General features: G+C 51.0%; 2 protein-coding genes across 2 annotated transcripts in view; one reads left to right on the forward strand and one right to left on the reverse strand.

The window, feature by feature from the left end:
* LOC128699337 (uncharacterized) overlaps positions 1 to 27,136 on the reverse strand; it is a gene marked incomplete at its 5' end in the record, with an annotated part of 140,354 nt that overhangs the window by 56,516 nt on the left and 56,702 nt on the right.
* LOC138851426 (B-cell CLL/lymphoma 6 member B protein) lies at positions 11,967 to 26,271 on the forward strand. Its single transcript, XM_070080544.1, has 6 exons — positions 11,967 to 12,502; positions 17,843 to 18,086; positions 19,615 to 19,853; positions 23,761 to 24,048; positions 25,444 to 25,549; positions 25,733 to 26,271. The coding sequence occupies exons 1-6, from the start codon at positions 12,194 to 12,196 to the stop codon at positions 26,086 to 26,088; spliced, it is 1,542 nt and encodes a 513-aa protein (XP_069936645.1). The 5' UTR covers positions 11,967 to 12,193; the 3' UTR covers positions 26,089 to 26,271.

The following is a 27,136-nucleotide window of genomic DNA, read 5'->3' on the forward strand; positions in this document are numbered from 1 at the left end:
TCTCTCTTCCCCTCCCTCTCTCTTCCCCTCCCTCTCTCTTCCCCTCCCTCTCTCTTCCCCTCCCTCTCTCTTCCCCTCCCTTCCCCTCCCTCTCCCTGCCCTTCCCTTCCTCCATCTCCATTCCCCTCCCTCTCCCTTCCCCTCATAACCATACCTCTCCCTGCCATTCCCACCATACCTCTCCCTGCCCCTCACACCATACCTCTCCCTGCCACTCCCACCATACCTCTCCCTGCCATTCCCACCATACCTCTCCCTGCCCGTCATAACCATACCTCTCCCTGCCCCTCCCACCATACCTCTCCCTGCCCCTCATAACCATACCTCTCCCTGCCATTCCCACCATACCTCTCCCTGCCCCTCCCACCATACCGCTCCCTGCCCCTCCCACCATACCTCTCCCTGCCCCTCCCACCATACCTCCCTGCCCCTCCCACCATACCTCTCCCTGCCCCTCCCACCATACCTCTCTCTGCCACTCCCACCATACCTCTCTCTGCCCCTCCCACCATACCTCTCCCTGCCACTCCCACCATACCTCTCCCTGCCACTCCCACCATACCTCTCCCTGCCCCTCCCACCATACCTCTCCCTGCCCCTCCCACCATACCTCTCCCTGCCACTCCCACCATACCTCTCCCTGCCCCTCCCACCATACCTCTCCCTGCCCCTCCCACCATACCTCTCCCTGCGACTCCCACCATACTTCTCCCTGCCCCTCCCACCATACTTCTCCCTGCCCCTCCCACCCTACATCTCCCAGCCCCACCCACCCTACCTCTCCCTGCCCCTCCCACCCTACCTCTCCCTGCCCCTCCCACCCAACCTCTACCTACCCCACCCACCCTACCTCTCCCTGCCACTCCCACCCTACCTCTCCCTGCCCCTCCCACCATACCTCTCCCTGCCCCACCCACCATACCTCTCCCTGCCCCTCCCACCCTACCTCTCCCTGCCCCTCCCACCCTACCTCTCCCTGCCCCTCCCACCCTACCTCTCCCGGCCCCTCCCACCCAACCTCTCCCACCATACCTCTCCCTGCCACTCCCACCATACCTCTCCTTGCCTTTCCCACCCTACCTCTCCCACCATACCTCTCCCTGCCCCTCCCACCATACCTCTCCCTGCCTCTCCCACCCTACCTCTCCCTGCCCCTCCCACCATACCTCTCCCTGCCCCTCCCACCATACCTCTCCCTGCCACTCCCACCATACCTCTACCTGCCCCTCACAACCATACCTCTCCCTGCCCCTCCCGCCATACCTCTCCCTGCCCCTCCCACCATACCTCTCCCTGCCCCTCCCCCATACCTCTCCCTGCCCCTCCCACCCTACCTCTCCCTGCCACTCCCACCATACCTCTCCCTGCCCCTCCCACCATACCTCTCCCTGCAACTCCCACCATACTTCTCCCTGCCCCTCCCACCCTACATCTCCCTGCCCCTCCCACCCTACCTCTCCCTGCCCCTCCCACCCTACCTCTCCCACCCTACCTCTCCCTGCCCCTCCCACTCTACCTCTCCCTGCCCCTCCCACCCTACCTCTCCCTGCCCCTCCCACCCTACCTCTCCCTACCCCTCCCACCCTACCTCTCCCTGCCCCTCCCACCCTACCTCTCCCGGCCCCTCCCACCCTACCTCTCCCTGCCCCTCCCACCATACCTCTCCCTGCCACTCCCACCATACCTCTCCCTGCCCCCCACGATACCTCTCCCTGCCCCTCCCACCCTACCTCTCCCTGCCACTCCCACCCTACCTCTCCCTGCCCCTCCCACTCCCTGCCCTTCCCACCCTACCTCTCCCTGCCCCTCCCTCCCTACCTCTCCCTGCCCCTCCCACTCCCTGCCCTTCCCACCCTACCTCTCCCTGCCCCTCCCTCCCTACCTCTCCCTGCCCCTCCCACCCTACCTCTCCCTGCCCCTCCCACCTTACCTCTCCCTGCCCCTCCCACCCTACCACTCCCTGCCCCTCCCACCCTACCTCTCCCTGCCACTCCCACCCTACCTCTCCCTGCGCCTCCCACCCTACCTCTCCCTGCCCCTCCCACCATACCTCTCCCTGCCCCTCCCACCATACCACTCCCAGCCCCCCCCACCCTACCTCTCCCTGCCCCTCCCACCCTTCCTCTCCCTGCCCCTACCACCATACCTCTCCCTGCCCCTCCCAACATACCTCTCCCTGCCCCTCCCACCATACGTCTCCCTGCCCCTCCCACCATACCTCTCCCTGCCCCTCCCACCCTACCTCTCCCTGCCCCTCCCACCATACCTCTCCCTGCCCCTCCCACCATACCTCTCCCTGCCCCTCCCACCATACATCTCCTTGCCCCTCCCACCATACCTCTCCCTGCCCCTCCCACCATACTTCTCCCTGCCCCTCCCTTCCTCCTTCTCCCTGCCCCTCCCACCATACCTCTCCCTGCCCCTCCCACCATACCTCTCCCTGCCCCTTCCACCATACCTCTCCTTGCCACTCCCACCATACCTCTCACTGCCCCTCCCACCATACCTCTCCCTGCCCCTCCCACCATACCTCTCCCTGCCCCTCTCACCATACCTCTCCCTGCCCCTCATAACCATACCTCTCCCTGCCCCTCCCACCATACCTCTCCCTGCCCCTCCCACCAAACCTCTCCCTGCCCCTCCCACCTTACCTCTCCCACCATACCTCTCTCTGCCACTCCCACCATACCTCTCCCTGCCACTCCCACCATACCTATCCCTGCCCCTCCCACCATACCTCTCCCTGCCATTCCCACCATACCTCTCCCTGCCACTCCCACCATACCTCTCCATGCCCCTCACAACCATACCTCTCCCTGCCCCTCCCACCATACCTCTCCCTGCCACTCCCACCATATCTCTCCCTGCCCCTCACAACCATACCTCTCCCTGCCCCTCCCACCATACCTCTCCCTGCCCCTCCCACCATACCTCTCCCACCATATCTCTCCCGGCCCCCCACCACCATACCGCTCCCTGCCCCTCCCGCCATACCTATCCCTGCCCCTCCCCCCATACCTCTCCATGGCCCTCCCACCATACCTCACCCTGGCACTCCCACCCTACCTCTCCCTGCCCCTCCCACCCTACCTCTCCCTGCCCCTACCAACATACGTATCCCTGCCCCTCCCACCATACCTCACCCTGCCACTCCCACCCTACCTCTCCCAGCCCCTCCCACCCTACCTCTCCCTGCCACTCCCACCATACCTCTCCCTGCCCCTCCCCCCCAACCGCTCCCTGCCCCCCACCATACCTCTCCCTGCCCCTCCCACCAAACCTCTCCCTGCCACTCCCACCATACCTCTCCCTGCCCCTCCCACCATACCTCTCCCTGCCCCTCCCACCCTACCTCTCCCTGCCCCTCCCACCCTACCTCTCCCTGCCCCTCCCACCATACCTCTCCCTGCCACTCCCACCATACCTCTCCCTGCCACTCCCACCATACCTCTCCCTGCCCCTCCCACCATACCTCTCCCTGCCTCTCCCACCATACCTCTCCCTGCCCCTCCCACCATACCTCTCCCTGCCACTCCCACCATAACTCTCCCTTCCCCTCCCACCCTAACTCTCCCTGCCACTCCCACCATACCACTTCCTGCCCCTCCCACCATACCTCTCCCTGCCCCTCCCTCCCTACCTCTCCCTGCCCCTCCCACCCTACCTCTCCCTGCCCCTCCCACCATACCTCTCCCTGCCCCTCCCACCCTACATCTCCGTGCCCCTCCCACCCTACCTCTCCCTGCCCCTCCCACCCTACCTCTCCCTGCCCTTCCCACCATACCTCTCCCTGCCCCTCCCACCATACCTCTCCCTGCCACTCCCAGCATACCTCTCCCTGCCCCTCCCACCCTACCTCTCCCACCATACCTCTCCCTGCCCCTCCCACCATACCTCTCCCACCCTACCTCTCCCTGCCTCTTCCACCCTACCTCTCCCTGCCCCTCCCACCATACCTCTCCCTGCCCCTCCCACCATACCTCTCCCTGCCCCTCCCACCATACCTCTCCCTGCCCCTCCCACCATACTTCTCCCTGCCCCTCCCTTCCTCCTTCTCCCTGCCCCTCCCACCATACCTCTCCCTGCCCCTCCCACCATACCTCTCCCTGCCCCTTCCACCATACCTCTCCCTGCCCCTCCCACCATACCTCTCCCTGTCCCTCCCACCCTACCTCTCCCATCCTACCTCTCCCTGCCCCTCTCATCATACCTCTCCCTGCCACTCCCACCATACCTCTCCCTGCCCCTCCAACCCAACCTCTCCCTGCCCCCCACCATACCTCTCCCTGCCCCTCCCACCATACCTCTCCCTGCCCCTCCCACCATACCTCTCCCTGCCCCTCCCACCATAACTCTCCCTGCCCCTCCCACCATAACTCTCCTTGCCACTCCCACCATACCTCTCCCTGCCCCTCCCACCATACCTCTCCCTGCCCCTCCCACCATACCTCTCCCTGCCACTCCCACCATACCTCTCCCTGCCCCTCCCACCATACCTCTCCCTGCTTTTCCCACCATACCTCTCCCTGCCCCTCCCACCATACCTCTGCCTGACACTCCCACCATACCTCTCCCTGCCCCTCCCACCATACCTCTCCCTGCCACTCCCACCATACCTCTCCCTGCTCCTCCCACCATACCTCTCCCTGCCCCTCCCACCGTACCTCTCCCTGCCCCTCCCACCATACCTCTCCCTGCCACTCCCACCATACCTCTCCCTGCCACTCCCACCATACCTCTCCCTGCCCCTCCCACCATACCTCTCCCTGCCACTCCCATCATACCTCTCCCATCATACCTCTCCCTGCCACTCCCACCATACCTCTCCCTGCTACTCCCACCATACCTCTCCCTGCCACTCCCACCAAACCTCTCCCTGCCACTCCCACCATACCTCTCCCTGCCACTCCCACCATACCTCTCCCTGCGACTCCCACCATACCTCTCCCTGGTAATGTTGGTGTCAAATAAGAGCAGAAGTCATAATAGTATTACTAGTAGTGGTAGTAATGGTACAGTAGTACTAGTGATACCAGTACTAGTAGTAATAGTACTAGTAATACCAGTATTAGTACCAGTACAACCAGTACCAGTAGTAATAGTACTAGTAATACCAGTACTAGTAGTAATAGTACTAGTAATTCCAGTTTAAGTAGCACTAGTACAAGTAATACCAGTACTAGTATTAACAGTACTAGTACCAGTACAACCAGTACTAGAAGTAATAGTACAAGTAATACCAGTACTAGTATTAACAGTACTAGTACCAGTACAACCAGTACTAGAAGTAATAGTACTAGTAATACCAGTACTAGTACCAGTACAACCACTACTAGAAGTAATAGTACTCGTAATACCAGTACTAGTACCAGTACAACCAGTACTAGAAGTACTAGTACTAGTAATACCAGTACTAGTACCAGTACAACCAGTACTAGAAGTAATAGTACTAGTAATACCAGTACTAGTACCAGTACAACCAGTACTAGAAGTAATATTACTAGCAATACCAGTACTAGTACCAGTACAACCAGTACTAGAAGTAATAGTACTAGTAATACCAGTACAACCAGTACTAGAATAGTACTAGTAATACCAGTACTAGTACAACCAGTACTAGTAATAGTACTAGCAATAGCAGTACTAGTACAACCAGTACTAGTAGTAATAGTATTAGTAATACCAGTACTAGTACCAGTACAACAGTACTAGGAGTAATAGTACTAGTAATACCAGTATCAGTAGTAACAGTACTAGTACCATTACAACCAGTACCAGTAGTAATAGTACTAGTAATACCAGTACTAGTAGTAATCGTAGTAGCATATATTAAGGGTGAGAATAGTAGAGGTGGTATACTAGTAGTGTTTCTTCTATAGGACTACCACTATTATTACCACTAGTACTATCACCACCACTACTACTATCACCACCACTACTACTACTATCACCACTACTAGTACTATCACCACTACTAATACTAGTAACTGTACTAATACTACTACCACGACTACTACTAACCATAGCACTGCTATCACCACCATTATCACCACTAATACTATCACTACTACCATTACTTATACCAATACCACTACTACTATCACCAATACCACTACTACTAGCACCACTAGTATTACTACTAGTCCCACTCTCTTCCTTATTTCTCCTGACTCTCAATGCCATGTGACATGCCTGACACACGTGTTTAAAACATGACTTGTAGTGAGTCATGTCGTTGCTACAAGCGATCTGATAGTTAACAAGAACCACAACTACAACCTACCACCAGCCTTGTAGGATAGTTAACAAGAACCACAACTACCACTACCACCAGCCTTGTAGGATAGTTAACAAGAACCACAACTACCACTACCACCAGCCTTGTAGGATAGTTAACAAGAACCACAACTACAACCTACCACTACCACCAGCCTTGTAGGATAGTTAACAAGAACCACAACTACAACCTACCACTACCACCAGCCTTGTAGGATAGTTAACAAGAACCACAACTACAACCTACCACTACCACCAGCCTTGTAGGATAGTTAACAAGAACCACAACTACAACCTACCACTACCACTAGCCTTGTAGGATAGTTAACAAGAACCACAACTACAACCTACCACTACCACCAGCCTTGTGGGATAGTTAACAAGAACCACAACTACCACTACCACCAGCCTTGTAAGATAGTTAACAAGAACCACAACTACAACCTACCACTACCACCAGCCTTGTAGGATAGTTAACAAGAACCACAACTACAACCTACCACTACCACTAGCCTTGTAGGATAGTTAACAAGAACCACAACTACAACCTACCACTACCACCAGCCTTGTAGGATAGTTAACAAGAACCACAACTACAACCTACCACTACCACTAGCCTTGTAGGATAGTTAACAAGACCACAACTACAACCTACCACTACCACCAGCCTTGTAGGATAGTTAACAAGAACCACAACTACAACCTACCACTACCACTAGCCTTGTAGGATAGTTAACAAGAACCACAACTACAACCTACCACTACCACTAGCCTTGTAGGATAGTTAACAAGAACCACAACTACAACCTACCACTACCACCAGCCTTGTAGGATAGTTAACAAGAACCACAACTACAACCTACCACTACCACTAGCCTTGTAGGATAGTTAACAAGAACCACAACTACAACCTACCACTACCACTAGCCTTGTAGGATAGTTAACAAGAACCACAACTACCACTACCACCAGCCTTGTAGGATAGTTAACGAGAACCACAACTACCACTACCACCAGCCTTGTAGGATAGTTAACAAGAACCACAACTACCACTACCACCAGCCTTGTAGGATAGTTAACAAGAACCACAACTACAACCTACCACTACCACCAGCCTTGTAGGATAGTTAACAAGAACCACAACTACAACCTACCACTACCACTAGCCTTGTAGGATAGTTAACAAGAACCACAACTACCACTACCACCAGCCTTGTAGGATAGTTAACGAGAACCACAACTACCACTACCACCAGCCTTGTAGGATAGTTAACAAGAACCACAACTACCACTACCACCAGCCTTGTAGGATAGTTAACAAGAACCACAACTACAACCTACCACTACCACCAGCCTTGTAGGATAGTTAACAAGAACCACAACTACAACCTACCACTACCACTAGCCTTGTAGGATAGTTAACAAGAACCACAACTACAACCTACCACTACCACTAGCCTTGTAGGATAGTTAACAAGAACCACAACTACAACCTACCACTACCACCAGCCTTGTAGGATAGTTAACAAGAACCACAACTACAACCTACCACTACCACTAGCCTTGTAGGATAGTTAACAAGAACCACAACTACAACCTACCACTACCACTAGCCTTGTAGGATAGTTAACAAGAACCACAACTACAACCTACCACTACCACCAGCCTTGTAGGATAGTTAACAAGAACCACAACTACAACCTACCACTACCACTAGCCTTGTAGGATAGTTAACAAGAACCACAACTACAACCTACCACTACCACTAGCCTTGTAGGATAGTTAACAAGAACCACAACTACCACTACCACCAGCCTTGTAGGATAGTTAACGAGAACCACAACTACCACTACCACCAGCCTTGTAGGATAGTTAACAAGAACCACAACTACCACTACCACCAGCCTTGTAGGATAGTTAACAAGAACCACAACTACAACCTACCACTACCACCAGCCTTGTAGGATAGTTAACAAGAACCACAACTACAACCTACCACTACCACTAGCCTTGTAGGATAGTTAACAAGACCACAACTACAACCTACCACTACCACCAGCCTTGTAGGATAGTTAACAAGAACCACAACTACAACCTACCACTACCACTAGCCTTGTAGGATAGTTAACAAGAACCACAACTACAACCTACCACTACCACTAGCCTTGTAGGATAGTTAACAAGAACCACAACTACAACCTACCACTACCACTAGCCTTGTAGGATAGTTAACAAGAACCACAACTACAACCTACCACTACCACCAGCCTTGTAGGATAGTTAACAAGAACCACAACTACAACCTACCACTACCACCAGCCTTGTAGGATAGTTAACAAGAACCACAACTACAACCTACCACTACCACTAGCCTTGTAGGATAGTTAACAAGAACCACAACTACAACCTACCACTACCACCAGCCTTGTAGGATAGTTAACAAGAACCACAACTACAACCTACCACTACCACTAGCCTTGTAGGATAGTTAACAAGAACCACAACTACAACCTACCACTACCACCAGCCTTGTAGGATAGTTAACAAGAACCACAACTACAACCTACCACTACCACTAGCCTTGTAGGATAGTTAACAAGAACCACAACTACAACCTACCACTACCACTAGCCTTGTAGGATAGTTAACAAGAACCACAACTACAACCTACCACTACCACTAGCCTTGTAGGATAGTTAACAAGAACCACAACTACAACCTACCACTACCACCAGCCTTGTGGGATAGTTAACAAGAACCACAACTACCACTACCACCAGCCTTGTAAGATAGTTAACAAGAACCACAACTACAACCTACCACTACCACCAGCCTTGTAGGATAGTTAACAAGAACCACAACTACAACCTACCACTACCACCAGCCTTGTAGGATAGTTAACAAGAACCACAACTACAACCTACCACTACCACCAGCCTTGTAGGATTTGTTTAAAATTGTGTCGCGATGGAGCAAATGTTGTTGTACGGTATGTCGATGGGGTCACCTCTGGCTGGTTGTCTCGGTGTATATATGCCGAGAGATGTGTATATCTTTATGTATATACACACAGAGGTGTATATCTTTGTGTATATACACACAGAGGTGTGTATATTTGTGTATATAGACACATGTGTATATCTTTGTGTATATACACACAGAGGTGTATATATTTGTGTATATAGACACAGATGTGTATATACACACAGAGGTGTATATATTTGTGTATATAGATCTCAGTAGTAGTAACCAGTTACCAGTAACCAGTGTACCAGTAGATGACTCACTACCGTCTCTGCGTGAATCACTGACTGTATTCATATTGCTGCTGACCATAGCAGGCTTTCAAACACCCTCACCCGTAGGCACTTGTGGGTCAGTCAAGATAGAGAGCAGAGAGAGGCAGGTCGGCTGTTGGTGCTTTCCACACTTTCCGTTATATATTATACGTACTACCAGCCTACGTGAGTATTCTTACCCTATCCACGTATCAAAAACCCACATGACATAGACACAGATGTGTATATCTTTGTGTATATACACACAGAGGTGTATATCTCTGTATGAAGAATTGAGACACTTATGCAACTTATGGGAATCTTTACTGAAGAAACGTTTCGCCACACAGTGGCTTCATCAGTCCAATACAAAGTAGGAATGTTACGGTATAAAGGAGAGGAGGAGCTTGTGATCCCGCCTCGTCCTGCTTCCTCTCACCTCACTACAGTATATAAGTCACCTCTCTGGCCCTATACTGTACATTCTACAAGATTGATGGACTGAACACATCGACTCCAGGCTGAGGGACTGATTACCTCAAACTCCTTCTCTCCTTACCAACTTCTACTTTGTATTGGACTGATGAAGCCACTGTGTGGCGAAACGTTTCTTCAATAAAGATTCCCATGTGTTGCATAAGTGTCTCAATCTTCAACTTGTCGGTTTCCAGAACCATTTATCACATCTGTGTATATACACCGAGATAGGTGTATATCTCAGTATAAATATGCTGTGTATCTCAGTGAATATAATGAGATGTGTGTATACACTGTGAGATGTATATCTATGTATATACACAGATGTGTATATACACTGAGGTGTATATACACTGTGAGGTGTATATCTGTGTATATACGCAGAGAGGTATATATACACTGGCACTTTACATTAATCACAACTTAAGGTATTAAAAGAAGAATTCTTGGTGTAGTAGATAGATTTCAAACCCCCCAATAACCACCACCACCCCACCTTAACCCCTAGGGAAGGGGTGTGGCAGGGGTCGGGTGGTGTGGCAGGGAACCGGGGGGGGGGGGGGGGCAGGGTTAATTTAGTAATGGATCTGGTGTCTCTTAGTTGAACTTGTCAAAAGAAAATAGAATTTAAAGTGTGTCAACATGTTTTGGTGTACAGGTGGACTGAGGGGGAGAGGGAGAGTGAGAGGGAGGGGGAGAGAGAGGGGGAGAGGGAGAGGGAGAGGGAGGGGAAGAGGGAGGGGAAGAGGGAGGGGAAGAGGGAGGGAGGGAGAGGGAGAGGGAGAGGGAGAGGGAGAGAGAGAGAGAGAGAGAGAGAGAGAGAGAGAGAGAGAGAGAGAGAGAGAGAGAGAGAGAGAGAGAGAGAGAGAAATACCTTGAACACAAGCATAGCTTGTGTGTGTGTGTGTGTGTGTGTGTGTGTGTGTGTGTGTGTGTGTGTGTGTGTGTGTGTGTGTGTGTGTGTGTGTTTTACATCAAATATTCGTCAATATACTTAATACATTTCCCCCCAAAAAACATCAGCACACGCATGCCTCTGCTCCCGCCACCGCCGCCATCTTTGTTGTTTACCTTGCCGTTCATTGGCTGCCGCTCAACGTGGCGGAAAGCGCGGGAAGGGGAGCCACGCCCCCCACCTTTCCCGCCAAAACCACGCTTACTTAAAACGCCAACCACCCACTGAGGGTCAGTTTAAGTGTAACCACGGCTCAACACCTACCTCCCACCCTCTGACACCCCGAGATAACGCCCGTATTACAGAGCAGTGTGGAAACTGTTCAGTGGACGTGTGTGTGTCTAATTACCAGCCCCCTTAACCACCACCTAGTGTAACAGGTGGGCGATCACAACCACCACCACCTGCAGGGTTGTAAGCACCATCTGCAAGCTTGTATACACCACCTGCCCCAAGAGCTACCAGCTCTCCTTAACAACTCTGGTCCATAACGACTCCATTATTATTATTATAATCAAGGGGGAAGCGCTAAACCCGGAGGATTATACAACGCCTGGGGGGGGATGTGGAAGACATTCAGGCTTAATTCGGGGAACTGGAGCACAGATCCAATTCCCTAAATCAAGAGCCCCTCACCAACATCAAGGAACCTTCCTTGAGGGGCATAACGACTCCAGACCTTAACGATTCCACACTTGAACGAATCCAGACCTTAACGAATCCGGACCTTAATGAATCCAGACTTTACCGACTGCAGATCTTATTGAATCCAGACCTTACGATTCCGGACCTTAACGACACTGCTGCCCCCCCCCCCAAGTCACCATTGTACGCGTGGTAGACCTACCATCTCTCTATGGGTAGATAGATCTGGGTACTATCTAATTCACCTTCTGCCAGACTGGGGCACTGGTACCCAAAGTGCCCATTATCCCTCCATAACTGTGCGCAAGAGTGCCCCACCCCAGTGCCCAGGACAACCCTTTTACAACCCAACGATCGTGAACCCAGACCAAATCAGGTTCAGATACTGATCCCAAAGCCGTAATAACCACCAATCTTTCACTAAACAGGTCCCAGTAAACAGGTAACCAGCATAAGAGGACCCAAACGGACCTAAGTAAGTACCCCTGACCTACTCACGACGCCAGAATGACCAGCAAATGCCCGTGAAGCGCCAAAACTGCATGGACCACGTCCCTGAAACATGAGTGAGACCCACAGTAGCAGCACCGTCCCTATTAGGGACCCACCATCCCTATGTCCTATCCTTCAAGACGAGGACTACGACGCCTGGGTACTAGCCGGAGGGCGCCTATTCCGGGCCCACAGTAGTGTACTAGCCGCCCACAGCACCTATCTACGTGGGGCGGCAGTAGGGGCGACCGTAGGAGCAGGGAGCAGCGATAGGGACGTCAGGTTACTGCTCCCACATGTACCTAGTGCGGGATTTGCTGCTGTTCTGACGTATATGTACACAGGGAGGCTGCCCCTAACGCCATCTACCTTGTATGAGGCGAGTACCTATCTACCTCACATCGTCTACCTTGTATGAGGCATAGTACCTATCAACTTCACTACATCTACTTTGTATGTAGCGTAATACCTATCTACCTTACTCCTCCTACCTTGTATGTTGCGTAGTACCTATCAACTTTACATCTACCGTGTATGAGGCGAGTACCTATCTACCTTCCTAATTTCCTCCAATCATAGAGTGACGTGTATATACACAGAGGTGTATATCTCAGTGTATATACACTGACAGGTATATATCTCAGTGTATATACATTGACAGGTATATATCACAGTGTATATACATTGACAGGTGTATATCACAGTGTATATACATTGGCAGGTGTATATCACAGTGTATGAAGATGACTGGTTCAGAGAACCGACATGTTGATAAATTAGACACATGTGCAACTCTTGGGTATCTTTATTGAGGAAACGTTTCGCCACACAGTGACTTCATCAGTCCATACACAGGAGAATCTTGAAGAACAGGAGGAGTCTGAGGTAATCAGTCCCTCAGTCTGGAGTCGATGTGGTCACTCTATCAATCTGTTGTTGCATGTATGTCAAGAGTTGCACATGTGTCTAATTTATCAACTTGTCGGTTCTCTGAACCATTCGTCTACATTCCTGTCTGACACAGTAACATCTTGGGATCTTAATACAGGGAATTCTTCACTTGCCTAACCCTTGGGCATGACCTACTTGGGCATGACCTACTTGGGCATGACCTACTTGGGAATGACCTACTTGGGCACGACCTACTTGGGCATGACCTACTTGGGCATGACCTACTTGGGCACGACCTAATTTGGCATGACCTACTTGGGCACGACCTACTTGGGCATGACCTACTTGGGAATGACCTACTTGGGCACGACCTACTTGGGCACGACCTACTTGGACATGACCTACTTGGGCACGACCTACTTGGGAATGACCTACTTGGGCACGACCTACTTGGGCATGACCTACTTGGGTATGACCTACTTGGGCATGACCTACTTGGGCACGACCTACTTGGGCACGACCTACTTGGGCACGACCTAATGGGCAAGACCGACATGGGCACGACCTACTTGGGCACGGGAATGACCTACTTGGGCACGACCTACTTGGGCACGACCTACTTGGGCACGACCTACTTGGGCACGACCTACTTGGGCACGACCTACTTGGGCACGACCTACTTGGGCATGACCTACTTGGGCACGACCTACTTGGGCACGACCTACTTGGGCACGACCTACTTGGGCACGACCTACTTGGGCACGACCTACTTGGGCACGACCTACTTGGGCACGACCTACTTGGGCACGACCTACTTGGGCACGACCTACTTGGGCACGACCTACTTGGGCACGACCTACTTGGGCACGACCTACTTGGGCACGACCTACTTGGGCACGACCTACTTGGGCATGACCTACTTGGGCACGACCTACTTGGGAATGACCTACTTGGGCACGACCTACTTGGGCACGACCTACTTGGGCACGACCTACTTGGGCACGACCTACTTGGGCACGACCTACTTGGGCACGACCTACTTGGGCATGACCTACTTGGGCATGACCTACTTGGGCACGACCTACTTGGGCACGACCTACTTGGGCATGACCTACTTGGGCACGACCTACTTGGGCACGACCTACTTGGGCACGACCTACTTGGGCACGACCTACTTGGGCATGACCTACTTGGGGGGCACGACCTACTTGGGCATGACCTACTTGGGGGCACGACCTACTTGGGGGGCACGACCTACTTGGGGGGAACGACCTACTTGGGCATGACCTACTTGGGCACGACCTACTTGGGCATGACCTACTTGGGCACGACCTACTTGGGCACGACCTACTTGGGCATGACCTACTTGGGCACGACCTACTTGGGCACGACCTACTTAAGCACGACCTACTTGGGCATGACCTACTTGGGCACGACCTACTTGGGCACGACCTACTTGGGCACGACCTACAGTATGTAAGCCACTTCACACATATTCTATTCAAGTTTGATGGACTGACCACATCGACTCAAGGTTGAGGGACTGATTACCTCATTCTTCCCCTGTTCTTCACCGTTCTTTTTTATGGACTGATGAAGCCAGTGTGTGCCGAAACGTTTCCTCATTAAAGGTACCCAAGTGTTGCACATGTGTCTAATTTATCATCTCAGTGTACATACACTGACAAGTGTATATCTCAGTGTAGTAGATAGACTTCAAACCCCATTAACCAGTCTTAATGACCCTGGCGTACTAGATATTATACATAACAAACTGACCAACATATAGACTTCAAACCTAACTGACCACCAAGGTAATCTTGAAGACAACCAGGTGGTCTTGAAGACAACCAGGTGGTCTTGAAGACAACCAGGTAATCTTGAAGACAAACCAGGTGGTCTTGAAGACAACCAGGTGGTCTTGAAGACAACCAGGTAATCTTGAAGACAAACCAGGTGGTCTTGAAGACAACCAGGTGGTCTTGAAGACAACCAGGTAATCTTGAAGACAACCAGGTGGTCTTGAAGACAACCAGGTGGTCTTGAAGACAACCAGGTGGTCTTGAAGACAACCAGGTGTCTTGAAGACAACCAGGTGGTCTTGAAGACAACCAGGTGGTCTTGAAGACAACCAGGTGGTCTTGAAGACAACCAGGTGGTCTTGAAGACAACCAGGTGGTCTTGAAGACAACCAGGTGGTCTTGAAGACAACCACTGGTCTTGAAGACAACCAGGTGGTCTTGAAGACAACCAGGTAGTCTTGAAGACAACCAGGTGGTCTTGAAGACAACCAGGTGTCTTGAAGACAACCAGGTGGTCTTGAAGACAACCACGTAGTCTTGAAGACAACCAGGTGTCTTGAAGACAATCAAGTGGTCTTGAAGACAACCAGGTGTCTTGAAGACAATCAGGTGTCTTGAAGACAACCAGGTGGTCTTGAAGACAACCAGGAGGTCTTGAAGACAACCAGGTGGTCTTGAAGACATCCAGGTGGTCTTGAAGACAACCAGGTGGTCTTGAAGACAACCAGGAGGTCTTGAAGACAACCAGGTGGTCTTGAAGACAACCAGGTGGTCTTGAAGACAACCAGGTAGTCTTGAAGACAACCAGGTAGACTTGAAGACAACCAGGTGGTCTTGAAGACAACCAGGTGGTCTTGAAGACAACCAGGTAGACTTGAAGACAACCAGGTGGTCTTGAAGACAACCAGGTGGTCTTGAAGACAACCAGGTGTCTTGAAGACAACCAGGTAGTCTTGAAGACAACCAGGTGGTCTTGAAGACAACCAGGTGTCTTGAAGACAACCAGGTAGTCTTGAAGACAACCAGGTAGACTTGAAGACAACCAGGTAGTCTTGAAGACAACCAGGTGGTCTTGAAGACAACCAGGTGTCTTGAAGACAACCAGGTAGTCTTGAAGACAACCAGGTGGTCTTGAAGACAACCAGGTGGTCTTGAAGACAACCAGGTGGTCTTGAAGACAACCAGGGGTCTTGAAGACAACCAGGGGTCTTGAAGACAACCAGGTGGTCTTGAAGACAACCAGGTAGTCTTGAAGACAACTAGGTGTCTTGAAGACAACCAGGTGGTCTTGAAGACAACCAGGTGGTCTTGAAGACAACCAGGTAGTCTTGAAGACAACCAGGTGTCTTGAAGACAACCAGGTAGTCTTGAAGACAACCAGGTGTCTTGAAGACAACCAGGTGTCTTGAAGACAACCAGGTGGTCTTGAAGACAACCACGTAGTCTTGAAGACAACCAGGTGGTCTTGAAGACAACCAGGTGGTCTTGAAGACAACCAGGTAGTCTTGAAGACAACCAGGTGGTCTTGAAGACAACCAGGTGGTCTTGAAGACAACCAGGTGGTCTTGAAGACAACCAGGTGGTCTTGAAGACAACCAGGTGTCTTGAAGACAACCAGGTGGTCTTGAAGACAACCAGGTGGTCTTGAAGACAACCAGGTGTCTTGAAGACAACCAGGTGTCTTGAAGACAACCAGGTGTCTTGAAGACAACCAGGTGGTCTTGAAGACAACCAGGTGGTCTTGAAGACAACCAGGTGGTCTTGAAGACAACCAGGTGTCTTGAAGACAACCAGGTGGTCTTGAAGACAACCAGGTGGTCTTGAAGACAACCAGGTGGTCTTGAAGACAACCAGGTGGTCTTGAAGACAACCAGGTGGTCTTGAAGACAACCAGGTGGTCTTGAAGACAACCAGGTAGTCTTGAAGACAACCAGGTGGTCTTGAAGACAACCAGGTGGTCTTGAAGACAACCAGGTGTCTTGAAGACAACCAGGTGTTTTGAAGACAACCAGGTGGTCTTGAAGACAACCAGGTGGTCTTGAAGACAACCAGGTGGTCTTGAAGACAACCAGGTGGTCTTGAAGACAACCAGGTGGCCTTGAAGACAACCAGGTGGTCTTGAAGACAACCAGTTGGTCTTGAAGACAACCAGGTGGTCTTGAAGACAACCAGGTGGTCTTGAAGACAACCAGGTGGTCTTGAAGACAACCAGGTGGTCTTGAAGACAACCAGGTGATCTTGAAGACAACCAGGTGGTCTTGACAACCAGGTAGTCTTGAAGACAACCAGGTGGTCTTGAAGACAACCAGGTGGTCTTGAAGACAATCAGGTGGTCTTGAAGACAACCAGGTGGTCTTGAAGACAACCAGGTAGTCTTGAAGACAACCAGGTGTCTTGAAGACAACCAGGTGATCTTGAAGACAACTAGGTGTCTTGAAGACAACCAGGTGTCTTGACAACCAGGTGTCTTGACAACCAGGTGATCTTGAAGACAACCAGGTGGTCTTGAAGACAACCAGGTGGTCTTGAAGACAACCAGGTGATCTTGAAGACAACCAGGTGGTCTTGACAACCAGGTGATCTTGAAGACAACCAGGTGGTCTTGAAGACAACCAGGTGGTCTTGAAGACAACCAGGTGGTCTTGAAGACAACCAGGTGGTCTTGACAACCAGGTGTCTTGAAGACAACCAGGTGGTCTTGAAGACAACCAGGTGGTCTTGACAACCAGGTAGTCTTGAAGACAACCAGGTGTGTTGGAGATACAGTGAAACAGCTACATAATGTACACTGGAAGTTCACTGTACATTCTGTAGCTGCCTGACTACTATTTTGAAGGTTCTAGTTATCCAATCATTCTGAAGGTCAGTTGAAGAGTCTGTGGCTCCTTACACTGCTAGGGTTTCCCAGGTTTAAATTATGTGTCATAACTTTTGAGGTTGTCCTGGACTAGGTGGGGTTGCTTGGGGTCGAGATCTAGCTCCTGGGCCCCACCAGGCACTACAACAAGTGCCTACTCCCACCACAGGTGTTGCTGGCTGGACACCTGCTACAGATGGCAGGTGTGGTGTCACTGTGTCAGGCACTGTTGACCACCACAGCCGCCACCACCACGGTGGCGGTGCCGCCACCGCTCAGCGTGTGGCGGGGACTGGCCAGGCTGGTGCCACCACACCACCACGCTACCGCAACTACCACTACCACCACCATTGTCAGACCGACACCTACCAGACCAAGACCACATCACCACCATCACCACCACCCACTACAAGGTACAGCAAGGTAGTTGCTGTAGTACTAGTAATAGTTATAGTATTAATAGCAGTATTATTAGTAGTACTAGAAGTAACAGTAGTAGTAGTAGTAATAGTCAAAGTTCCACGAGGTCCCTGCAGGCATCACAGTAGTAATCAAAGTTCCACGAGGTCCCTGCAGGCATCACAGTAGTAATCAAAGTTCCACGAGGTCCCTGCAGGCATCACAGTAGTAAAGTTCCACGAGGTCCCTGCAGGCATCACAGTAGTAAAGTTCCACGAGGTCCCTGCAGGCATCACAGTAGTAAAGTTCCACAAGGTCCCTGCAGGCATCACAGTAGTAAAGTTCCACGAGGTCCCTGCAGGCATCACAGTAGTAATCATAAAGTTCCACGAGGTCCCTGCAGGCATCACAGTAGTAATCATAAAGTTCCATGAGGTCCCTGCAGGCATCACAGTAGTAATAAAGTTCCACAAGGTCCCTGCAGGCATCACAGTAGTAATCATAAAGTTCCACGAGGTCCCTGCAGGCATCACAGTAGTAATCATAAAGTTCCACGAGGTCCCTGCAGGTATCACAGTAGTAATCAAAAAGTTCCATGAGGTCCCTGCAGGCATCACAGTAGTAATCAAAAAGTTCCACGAGGTCCCTGCAGGCATCACAGTAGTAATCATAAAGTTCCACGAGGTCCCTGCAGGTATCACAGTAGTAATCAAAAAGTTCCACGAGGTCCCTGCAGGCATCACAGTAGTAAAGTTCCATGAGGTCCCTGCAGGCATCACAGTAGTAAAGTTCCATGAGGTCCCTGCAGGCATCACAGTAGTAAAGTTCCACGAGGTCCCTGCAGGCATCACAGTAGTAAAGTTCCACAAGGTCCCTGCAGGCATCACAGTAGTAAAGTTCCACGAGGTCCCTGCAGGCATCACAGTAGTAAAGTTCCACGAGGTCCCTGCAGGCATCACAGTAGTAAAGTTCCACGAGGTCCCTGCAGGCATCACAGTAGTAAAGTTCCACGAGGTCCCTGCAGGCATCACAGTAGTAAAGTTCCACGAGATCCCTGCAGGCATCACAGTAGTAAAGTTCCACGAGATCCCTGCAGGCATCACAGTAGTAAAGTTCCATGAGGTCCCTGCAGGCATCACAGTAGTAATCATCAGGTCCCTGCAGGCATCACAGTAAAGTTCCACGAGGTCCCTGCAGGCATCACAGTAGTAAAGTTCCACGAGGTCCCTGCAGGCATCACAGTAGTAAAGTTCCACGAGGTCCCTGCAGGCATCACAGTAGTAAAGTTCCACGAGGTCCCTGCAGGCATCACAGTAGTAATCAAAAAGTTCCACGAGGTCCCTGCAGGCATCACAGTAGTAAAGTTCCACGAGGTCCCTGCAGTAGTATCAAACAGTTAGTGCAGGTATCAGTAGTAAAGTTCCACGAGGTCCCTGCAGGCATCACAGTAGTAAAGTTCCACGAGGTCCCTGCAGGCATCACAGTAGTAAAGTTCCACGAGGTCCCTGCAGGCATCACAGTAACAATCACTTTCACTTGCAGAACTAACACTAGAACCAGTAGACGGAGGAGGGTCCAGAAGCTTGAGTCTGGCACCCTGCCCCGACGAAAACACCGCCCCAGAGGGTGGCGGCGACTCCCGTTACGGCGGCGATGGCGAGACGGCAGCTGGCGGCGGCGGGGTGGGCGCGGCGGCGGCTGCAGCGGTAGTGATTGATGTGGCCGCATGCGACGGTCCGGTCTTCTTCGAGAGGGTCATAAACCGTGCATACCGGGCCAATGTTAGTTGACCTTACTGTTGTAGCTGACCTTACTGTTGTAGAGTTGACCTTACTGTTGTAGAGTTGACCTTACTGTTGTAGCTGACCTTACTGTTGTAGCTGACCTTACTGTTGTAGAGTTGACCTTACTGTTGTAGAGTTGACCTTACTGTTGTAGCTGACCTTACTGTTGTAGAGTTGACCTTACTGTTGTAGCTGACCTTACTGTTGTAGCTGACCTTACTGTTGTAGCTGACCTTCCTGTTGTAGAGTTGACCTTACTGTGTAACTGTCTTTACTGTTGTAGAGTTGACCTTACTGTTGTAGCTGACCTTACTGTTGTAGAGTTGACCTTACTGTTGTAGAGTTGACCTTACTGTGTAACTGTCTTTACTGTGGTTGTAACTGACCTTACTGTGGTCGTAACTGACCTTACTGTGGTTGTAACTGACCTTACTGTGGTTGTAACTGACCTTACTGTGGTCGTAACTGACCTTACTGTGGTTGTAACTGACCTTACTGTGGTCGTAACTGACCTTACTGTGGTTGTAACTGACCTTACTGTGGTTGTAACTGACCTTACTGTGGTCGTAAAGTTGACCTTACTGTCCTAGCTGACCTAGTTGAGCCAGGTGTCTCCAGTAAGAGTCAGGTGTCTCTAGTGCGAGCCAGGTGTCTCTAGTACGAGCCAGGTGTCTCTAGTACGAGCCAGGTGTCTCTAGTACGAGCCAGGTGTCTCTAGTAAGAGTCAGCTGTCTCCAGTAAGATCCAGGTGTCTCTAGTACGAGCCAGGTGTCTCTAGTAAGAGTCAGCTGTCTCTAGTGCGAGCCAGGTGTCTCCAGTAAGAGCCAGGTGTCTCTAGTGCGAGCCAGGTGTCTCTAGTACGAGCCAGGTGTCTCTAGTACGAGCCAGGTGTCTCTTGGACGAGCCAAATGTCTCTAGTACGAGCCAGGTGTCTCTAGTACAAGTCAGGTGTCTCTACTAAGAGCCAGGTGTCTCTTGGACGAGCCAGGTGTCTCTAGTATGAGTCAGGTGTCTCTAGTACGAGCCAGGTGTCTCTTGGACAAGCCAGGTGTCTCTAGTACGAGCCAGGTGTCTCTAGTACGAGCCAGGTGTCTCTAGTACGAGCCAGGTGTCTAGTACGAGCCAGGTGTCTCTAGTACGAGCCAGGTGTCTCTAGTACGAGCCAGGTGTCTCTTGGACGAGCCAGGTGTCTCTTGGACGAGCCAGGTGTCTCTACTATGAGCCAGGTGTCTCTAGTATGAGCCAGGTGTCTCTTGGACGAGCCAGGTGTCTCTAGTACGAGCCAGGTGTCTCTAGTACGAGCCAGGTGTCTCTAGTACGAGCCAGGTGTCTCTAGTACGAGCCAGGTGTCTCTAGTACGAGCCAGGTGCCTCTAGTACGAGCCAGGTGTCTCTAGTACGAGCCAGGTGTCTCTAGTACGAGCCAGGTGTCTCTAGTACGAGCCAGGTGTGTCTAGTACGAGCCAGGTGTCTCTTGGACGAGCCAGGTGTCTCTAGTATGAGCCAGGTGACTCTAGTATGAGCCAGGTGACTCTAGTACGAGCCAGGTGTCTCTAGTACGAGCCAGGTGTCTCTAGTACGAGCCAGGTGTCTCTAGTATGAGCCAGGTGTCTAGTATGAACCAGGTGTCTCTAGTACGAGCCAGGTGTCTCTTGGACGAGCCAGGTGTCTCTAGTACGAGCCAGGTGTCTCTAGTACGAGTCAGGTGTCTCTAGTATGAGCCAGGTGTCTCTAGTACGAGCCAGGTGTCTCTAGTACGAGCCAGGTGTGTCTAGTACGAGCCAGGTGTCTCTTGGACGAGCCAGGTGTCTCTAGTATGAGCCAGGTGACTCTAGTATGAGCCAGGTGACTCTAGTATGAACCAGGTGTCTCTAGTACGAGCCAGGTGTCTCTAGTACGAGCCAGGTGTCTCTAGTACGAGCCAGGTGTCTAGTACGAGCCAGGTGTCTCTAGTATGAGCCAGGTGTCTAGTATGAACCAGGTGTCTCTAGTACGAGCCAGGTGTCTCTTGGACGAGCCAGGTGTCTCTAGTACGAGCCAGGTGTCTCTAGTATGAGCCAGGTGTCTCTAGTACGAGCCAGGTGTCTCTAGTACGAGCCAGGTGTCTCTAGTACGAGACAGGTGTCTCTAGTACGAGCCAGGTGTCTCTAGTACGAGCCAGGTGTCTCTAGTATGAGCCAGGTGTCTAGTATGAGCCAGGTGTCTCTAGTACGAGCCAGGTGTCTCTAGTACGAGCCAGGTGTCTCTAGTACGAGCCAGGTGTCTCTAGTACGAGCCAGGTGTCTCTAGTACGAGCCAGGTGTCTCTAGTACGAGTCAGGTGTCTCTAGTATGAGCCAGGTGTCTCTAGTACGAGCCAGGTGTCTCTAGTACGAGCCAGGTGTCTCTAGTATGAGCCAGGTGTCTCTAGTACGAGCCAGGTGTCTCTAGTACAAGCCAGGTGTCTCTAGTACGAGCCAGGTGTCTCTAGTACGAGCCAGGTGTCTCTAGTATGAGCCAGGTGTCTAGTATGAGCCAGGTGTCTCTAGTACGAGCCAGGTGTCTCTAGTACGAGCCAGGTGTCTCTAGTACAAGCCAGGTGTCTCTAGTACGAGCCAGGTGTCTCTAGTACGAGCCAGGTGTCTCTAGTATGAGCCAGGTGTCTAGTATGAGCCAGGTGTCTCTAGTACGAGCCAGGTGTCTCTTGGACGAGCCAGGTGTCTCTAGTACGAGCCAGGTGTCTCTAGTATGAGCCAGGTGTCTCTAGTATGAGCCAGGTGTCTCTAGTATGAGCCAGGTGTCTCTAGTATGAGCCAGGTGTCTCTAGTACGAGCCAGGTGTCTCTAGTATGAGCCAGGTGTCTCTAGTATGAGCCAGGTGTCTCTAGTATGAGCCAGGTGTCTCTAGTACGAGCCAGGTGTCTCTTGGACGAGCCAGGTGTCTCTTGGATGAGCCAGGTGACTCTAGTATGAGCCAGGTGTCTCTAGTATGAGCCAGGTGTCTCTAGTATGAGCCAGGTGACTCTAGTACGAGCCAGGTGTCTCTAGTACGAGCCAGATGTCTCTAGTATGAGCCAGGTGTCTCTAGTACGAGCCAGGTGTCTCTAGTATGAGCCAGGTGTCTCTAGTATGAGCCAGGTGTCTCTAGTATGAGCCAGGTGTCTCTAGTATGAGCCAGGTGTCTAGTATGAGCCAGGTGTCTCTAGTATGAGCCAGGTGTCTCTAGTATGAGCCAGGTGTCTCTAGTATGAGCCAGGTGTCTCTAGTATGAGCCAGGTGTCTAGTATGAGCCAGGTGTCTCTAGTATGAGCCAGGTGTCTCTAGTATGAGCCAGGTGTCTCTAGTATGAGCCAGGTGTCTCTAGTATGAGCCAGGTGTCTCTAGTATGAGCCAGGTGTCTCTAGTATGAGCCAGGTGTCTCTAGTATGAGCCAGGTGTCTCTAGTATGAGCCAGGTGTCTCTAGTATGAGCCAGGTGCCTCTAGTATGATCCAGGTGTCTCTAGTATGAGCCAGGTGTCTCTAGTATGAGCCAGGTGTCTCTAGTATGAGCCAGGTGTCTCTAGTATGAGCCAGGTGTCTCTAGTATGAGCCAGGTGTCTCTAGTATGAGCCAGGTGTCTCTAGTACGAGCCAGGTGTCTCTAGTATGAGCCAGGTGTCTCTAGTATGAGCCAGGTGTCTCTAGTATGAGCCAGGTGTCTCTAGTATGAGCCAGGTGTCTCTAGTATGAGCCAGGTGTCTCTAGTATGAGCCAGGTGTCTCTAGTATGAGCCAGGTGTCTCTAGTATGAGCCAGGTGTCTCTAGTATGAGCCAGGTGTCTCTAGTATGAGCCAGGTGTCTCTAGTATGAGCCAGGTGTCTCTAGTATGAGCCAGGTGTCAGTAATAACAATACTAGATATTAATCACTTCCGGTCATCTCCCTCACAGCCGCTGCTTGGCGCTGATGACTCGGAGACGGAGACGGAAATCAACGTAGACGACATCGATTCCTGTGACGATGACAGCAGCCGCCAGGTGGCGACAGCGACAACACAGGAACTGCCGCTGGGGGCCGCCGCAGGTGGAAATGGCATCGCCGGGCTGTTACGGTTGCAAGCGGCGAGCGGAACGCAGCGGAATGGCCCTGTGTCGCCCCCCACCCCCGCTAGCGTAACCAGTCGGACTTATCACTGTGTATACTGTAACCATACCTTCAAGAGTCACTATTGTTACCAGGTATGTGTATGATGCATAGTGTCTGGTGTATAGTGTATAATGTCTGGTGTATGAGTATGATGTACAGTGTCTGGTGTATATACACTGGAACCTCGGCACTTTAACAGCTACCAATTCAAACAACTCGGTACTCGACATTAAACAAACCGCTCGGTAGTTTGTTCGCCACTCGACCAAATAAACACAACATGCCAGAACTTCTCTGTAAACTATTTCGTGCTTCTTCGCAGTTTTTTATTATTATTATCTGTATAAGTCACCATGGGGCGTAAGAGAGTTAGTGATAACAGTCAACCAAGAAGATACTTGGTTGGGAAAGATTTGTTCCTCACTAGAATAGCCTTCTGGAACTTATTAAGTTCGAGTGCTGAGGTTCCACTGTATAGTGTCTGGTGTATAGTGTCTGGTGTATAGTGTCTGGTGTATAGTGTCAGTCTGGTTGACTGCACCGCTGGTTGTGTCGTACACGATGGTGGGATTTACACTCTACGCTTACTGACCTTAAAGAGGTACCTGAGGAGTATACAACCGCTTACAAAATGTCACTCATACTATACACCAAACTCATACTAAAATATGAGTGACATTCTATAAGTCATCATATGCTTCTAGTCAGGTATGAGCATTCGTCGTACACTGTAAGGCATGAGCGTTGTATACTGTCAGGCATGAGCGTCGTATACTGTCAGGTATGAGCGTTGTACACTGTCAGGTATGAGTGTCGTATACTGTCAGGCATGAGCGTCGTATACTGTCAGGCATGAACGTCGTATACTGTCAGGTATGAGCGTTGTATACTGTCAGGTATGAGTGTCGTATACTGTCAGGCATGAGCGTCATATACTGTCAGGCATGAGCATCGTATACTGTCAGGTATGAGCGTTGTATACTGTCAGGTATGAGTGTCATATACTGTCAGGCATGAGCGTCGTATACTGTCAGGCATGAGCGTTGTATACTGTCAGGTATGAGTGTCGTATACTGTCAGGCATGAGCGTCATATACTGTCAGGTATGAGCGTCGTACACTGTCAGGCATGAGCGTCGTATACTGTCAGGTATGAGCGTCGTATACTGTCAGGTATGAGCGTCGTATACTGTCAGGTATGAGCGTCGTATACTGTCAGGTATGAGCATTGTATAGTCAGGTATAATTGTCATATGCTGTCAGGTATAAGTGTCGTAAACTATTAGGTATGAGTGTCATATACTATCAGGTATAACCAGCGTATACTGATACCAGGTACAAGTCCTGTTGTTATTATTCAACTATTCCCTTAATGTCAGTAAGTGTAGAGAGTAAATCCCACTGCCGTGTATGACACAAATGGTGGTGCAGCAAAGTTGGTGCACCGCCAGTGAGTCTGTCAGCACTAATGGTACTTTAACATTGTAGAAACACATGCGGCGCCACATCAACCCCATTACAGTCGAGGTGGACAAGCTCCGCGGGGCGGCAGTGGTGGCCTGCACCACTGGTGGGGGTCAAGAAGGAGGATGCAGTCGCTCAGCCGCGCAGGAAGAAGGGTGCAATCGCTCGGATAAGCAGGAACAAGAAGGATGCAATCGCTTGGCCACACAGGAACAAGAATGCAATCGCTCGGCGATGCAGGAACAAGAAGGATGCAATCGCTCAGTCACACAGGAACAGGGTTGCAATCGCTCGGTCACACAGGAACGTGAAGGATTCACTCGCTCCGCCACACAAGAGGGCGGAAGTAGCAATTCTGCATCAAATGACAGCGGCAAGAGCAGAAGCGGATCACCATACAGCTCCCGGCACCTGTCACCGGCACCCTCCGAAGGCCTAAAGATCCTGGACCTCAATGTGCAGTACTTCCCTTGCAAGACCTGCGGTTGCAAGTTCCCCAGTTACTATTTTGTCCACAAGCATCGTCGTTTGTGCCACCAGGAGGAGGAAGCAACCTCATTTGCCAAAAAGACGACCAACAACCCCCCAGCGACCCCCTCAACCAGCACCTCCACAACCTCAACCCCATCAACCACCCCCGTCAACACTCCAACAACCACACCAGCGTAATTTTTAACCTAATTATTGATTCGCTTTTCAAAAATCTATTTGCTGGCAATAAGAGTGAGAATGTTCATGGACCAGAACCCTGGGACATGCAGTGAAGGACCCTGGTCCATGCAGTGATGGACAAGGACCCTGGTCCATGCAGTGATGGACAAGGACCCTGGTCCATGCAGTGCTGGACAAGGACCCTGGTCCATGCAGTGATGGACAAGGACCCTGGTCCATGCAGTGATGGACAAGGACCCTGGTCCATGCAGTGATGGACAAGGACCCTGGTCCATGCAGTGATGGACAAGAACCCTGGTCCATGCAGTGATGGACAAGGACCCTGGTTCATGCAGTGATGGACAAGGACCCTGGTCCATGCAGTGATGGACAAGGACCCTGGTCCATGCAGTGATGGACAAGGACCCTGGTCCATGCAGTGATGGACAAGAACCCTGGTCCATGCAATGATGGACAAGGACCCTGGTCCATGCAGTGATCGACAAGGACCCTGGTCTATGCAGTGCTGGACAAGGACCCTGGTCCATGCAGTGCTGGACAAGGACCGTGGTCCATGCAGTGCTGGACCACCTGTAAGTACAGACTCCAGTTAGGACTCTTGTTTACCCTTCTAATTCACTCTGTATTACATTTACCTCCAATACAGCCACTTCAGGAACAGTTAAGTACAAGAGAGTACAGTACTAGTACAGACATACAGCCACTCTTACACATTCCTAAGAGGTGTGGAACGCACTCAAAACAGGTTTCAAATGCACTCTAAATGCTACAAAACAATGTGTGTCTTGAACACATCTGTATCATGCTACAGTACACTACAAGAACCACACACACGACTACAGTCGTAACGTGGGTGAACAAGCATTTATTTGATTGTACAAGGTCGCAAACGTGTCTGATACCTGAATTCACTTGCACTTTGCCTCTCCTGTAACAAGTTTTTGTGGGTATCAAAATACCTGCCTGGGCATGACTTGTGTGTGTTGGGGTATGGTCCCCGCCCCCATAAAGCTGTAGGCTGTGATTCACAAGGCTTACGGTGTGA

The sequence above is a fragment of the Cherax quadricarinatus genome, unplaced genomic scaffold (genome assembly GCF_038502225.1).
Source record: "Cherax quadricarinatus isolate ZL_2023a unplaced genomic scaffold, ASM3850222v1 Contig586, whole genome shotgun sequence".
Classification (NCBI taxonomy): domain Eukaryota; kingdom Metazoa; phylum Arthropoda; class Malacostraca; order Decapoda; family Parastacidae; genus Cherax; species Cherax quadricarinatus.

What these genes read in the sequence shown, in the direction of transcription:
- LOC138851426 (XM_070080544.1), top strand. Translation starts at nt 12,194, where the DNA reads ATGAGTGAGACCCACAGTAGCAGCACCGTCCCTATTAGGGACCCACCA. An exon ending in ACCGTGCATACCGGGCCAAT is followed by an intron (nt 19,854 to 23,760) that starts GTTAGTTGACCT and finishes TCTCCCTCACAG; the next exon opens with CCGCTGCTTGGCGCTGATGA. An exon ending in AGAGTCACTATTGTTACCAG is followed by an intron (nt 24,049 to 25,443) that starts GTATGTGTATGA and finishes TTAACATTGTAG; the next exon opens with AAACACATGCGGCGCCACAT.